General features: G+C 40.4%; 1 protein-coding gene across 1 annotated transcript; it reads right to left on the reverse strand.

Annotated features, from left to right (window-relative positions):
- Positions 1 to 297: 297 nt before the first annotated feature.
- On the reverse strand, positions 298 to 1,904 carry LOC122739226 (beta-defensin 15-like). Its single transcript, XM_043981032.1, has 2 exons — positions 1,847 to 1,904; positions 298 to 434 (listed from the first exon to the last, which is right to left on the reverse strand). Exons 1-2 carry the CDS (start codon positions 1,902 to 1,904, stop codon positions 298 to 300), a joined length of 195 nt encoding a protein of 64 aa, XP_043836967.1.
- Between the last annotated feature and the right edge of the window lie 1,799 nt (positions 1,905 to 3,703).

Raw genomic sequence — 3,703 nt, forward strand, 5'->3', positions numbered from 1 at the left:
GCAAGCTTTGGAAGAGGGCAGGGGCGAGGGTGGGGAAATTGAGGCCAAAGTTTTCCCATATTACTTTCTGTTCTCAGTGCCCTGCCTAAGGAGATTATAAATTCACTATGTTGGCTTCCTATGTCCATCTCCAAATGGGTAAACAAGTCTCTTGTGTTGATTGAGGAGTTCTGATTACAGAGGCAAGTACTTCAGAGCAGTGGGGTATCTGGGTCCATCCTGTTGATCTCAGGGAGAACTGGAAACTTTGATTTGGAGACCAGTGGCCAATTCAGGAGCCCAGCAGATCCTGTGTAGTCACTGGCATGGTTCCCACAGCTTGCAGCATTTCTGAAACTTGCCACAGAGAGCAACAAGCTCTTCATTTATTTGGCACTTAGCCACACATCTCCCCTCGTATTGCAGGCATTTCTCTTCAAGGAATCCTGTCCCAACTATATAAGTGAAAGATTCATAAGAATTATTTCCCCAGGAAAACATTGCTAGTTTTCAGGTATAATGCCAGTGATGAGCTGGTCAAAATGCCTGAATAATTTTTGGCTGCCCAGCTCAGCCCCGACCTTAATGAGAAGAGAAATAAGCAATGCTATGTCCCTGATGTGATTCCTTCCATATCAAGAGGTGTACAGAGAATCAGCTTAGGCCTGAATTCTATCAGATGGGATACTAAATATGGCATCCTCAAATGAAACAGCTGTCTTCTAAAGATTTGCCTGGAGATTCATCAGATTCCCCCATACTTAAAGCACATACTCCTTGAATACCTGCCTCTTTGGAATCCCTGGTTTCTTTCAAAGCTCAAGCACCACCCTCTACATGAATCTTTTCCTAATCCTCTCTCCTAATTGTTAGTATCCTCTCTCCCAACATTATCTTGTATTCATTTTATATACATTTTATATGCATATTATGCATGCCCATGTTATCTCCCCTATTAGAATGTAAGCTCTTTGAGGACAGGGGCTGTTTTGCTTTTGACTAGATCTTTCGAAGTTAGCACATAGCAGGTGTTTAATGAATGCTAAATCCCACTTTATAGCTGCTACAAATGTGGGAGAGGCTGTTCTATAAACATACTGCTCACAAACTATATCACCAGGACTGATATTGGCTTCAAAAATTCAGTAGAAGGGGCAACTAGGTGGCACAGTGGATAGAGCACCGGCCCTGGAGTCAGGAGGACCTGAGTTCAAATCTAGCCTCAAACGCTTAACACTTACTAGCTGTGTGACCCTGGACAAGTCACTTAACCCCAACTGCCTCACCAAAAAAAAATTTTTTTAATTCAGTAGAGACAAGTCACAGGATATACTCTTGTATCAGTTACAAGCAGTAGATATAGGTAGAATATATTGATCAAAGGTAGAGCCTGGGCCTACTCCCTTGGAACTCCTAGGATGGGTATGGAGATATGCTTTCTCTTTCATCATTATTCCTCTCTCTCTTCTATTTCTTCTTCCCTTTGTCTCTCCCCTCTAAGTTATCTCTTTCTTACTGCCTATTAATAATTAAGCCTTTAATAGGCTTACAGGCTACCACCCCTTTCCCAACTCATATCAGGAGGTGTAAAAACAGGAGTTTGGGGACCAGCAACAACCCTCCCAATATCCTAGCTATGTGGCAAGCCTTATTCACAAATACCATAATTGTGTCACGTAATAGAAGACATCCCAAAGCATAGATCTCCAGGAGAACACATGACAAGACTTATTCTAGTAATAACTGTCCCTCTGACTCCAGGGTCCTCTAGTCATTTAGGATTTTACACCAATGAAAGGGCCCTCTCTCACAAGAAAATAACTTGGAATTCCTCCCAGACGATATCTGACAGAAATGCCCATTTTACCTGAGTTGGGTTGAGCCAAAAAGAAGACAACAGCAAAGAGAAAGAGGAAAGTCCCCATGGCTGCAATCACCAGATCTGTAGAGAACAGAGTGCTTCATGAGACTCAACAACCTTATTTATAGTTCTTTCTGGGCCAGGAAGTCGTTTTGATCAGTGAAGTTTGTCAGGGATAAAAAAAAAAAAAAGCTCCCATTGTCTACTGTTCACAACAGCACTAGCAAAAGTTGAGCCATCACCTTTGTCTATTGCTCTCTGTGGGTGTCATTCAGGAAACTAGTCTGGAGCCCTTCCGGTTCTTTAACTCTGGAAGTAGGGAATGTGGCCTTGCTTTTTTAATTGGATACCAAAAAAGGAGGTGTAACATCTCTCCTGAGAGGCAACAAATAAAATGTAATGGCCCATGAAATTATAATGACCAGGCTTAAGATGAGAAAATGCAGCTCCCTTATTTGCCAAAGTGAGGAGCTATGGGTATGTGATATTAAACATCCCATCTCTCAATTGATGCGTTCCTTCTGATGAGCTGCTTTTTTTTTTTAATCTTTCCTTTTCATTTTGTGTTATATGTGTAGGGGAATTGGTCTTTGATCAGCCTCTGAGTCCAGAAGGCCCATAATACAGAGTAAAGGGCAGATAACAAGCTATTGAACTGACTATAAAGACTAATACTTCATAATCCCTTTTTAAAGTGTGAACAAGTATTTCCAACATTGAATCAGAAAGGGAATCTCTGGGATGTTGCTCCCAACTTGCCTTTACCCTCTCAAGTTAGCACCTTAAAGGATGCCTACTACTTCCAAAGCTTTAAGAGCTATTTCTGCAGATACACACTCCTAAAGCTAAAATGAACAAACCCCCAACTAGAGAACTTCCTCTTTTAATAGTCAGCCAGAAGAAAAAATTATCACAAAGCAAAGGCATTTACTAAAAGGGCATAATAAAAAGTTTGTCCAAAACTCCTCCAACCACTTAAACCTAGAAATGCTTGACAACAAATACACACAGAATCCATGAGAAAAGTAGACATGGTACAATATTAACAAAGCACACGTGTAAGGAACATGTGTTACCAAGGCAATTTATACCTCTGATACTAGAAGGCCCCTGAAGGAATACTCACACTGTTGGGCTCCCAGATTATTGTCCTCTCCAAAACTCAATTTTCAAATGCCAATTAATTATTCCTTGAATGCACAATTTTCTTTCTCCTCTGCTGCCAGAAGTCACACTCCTTTAAATTGCCATTAGATTTGTAATTAAATTTGGCAATTGGGAAGTCATTGGTAATTTTGGTGAGAAAGGGTTTAGTTTAATAAGGGGGACAAAAGCCAGAGTTTAAAGGGTAAAAAGGAGGAAAAGAATGGAAAGCAAAAGAAAAACAAGGAGAAGAGTGTAAAAAGGAAAAGATTGGAAGCACTGATTGTAATAGGGTTTTTTCTAAGTGTATACACAAAAGAGAGAAAATGTGAGACAATAACTAGTGGGGATGGACAAATCAAGTGAGTTTTTAGAACATGGGAGATACAGGCATGTTTGTAGACAATAGGGAAGCAGATATTCACTAATAAATGTTAGCTATCTATCTTATCATCATCATCATTATTAGCAGCAATGGTATATTTCTTTCTTTCTTCTTTTTTTTGGTGAGGCAATGAGGGTTAAGTGACTTGCCCAGGGTCACACAGCTAGTAAGTGTCAAGTGTCTGAGGCTGGATTTGAACTCAGGTCCTCCTGAATCCAAGGCCAGTGCTTTATCCACTGCACCACCTAGCTGCCCCCAGTATATTTCTTATTATAGCAAAGAACTGGAAACAAAATTGATGTCCACCAACTGAGGAATAACTAGACAAGTTATAG

Source organism: Dromiciops gliroides, chromosome 2 (genome assembly GCF_019393635.1).
Source record: "Dromiciops gliroides isolate mDroGli1 chromosome 2, mDroGli1.pri, whole genome shotgun sequence".
In the NCBI taxonomy this organism is placed as follows: domain Eukaryota; kingdom Metazoa; phylum Chordata; class Mammalia; order Microbiotheria; family Microbiotheriidae; genus Dromiciops; species Dromiciops gliroides.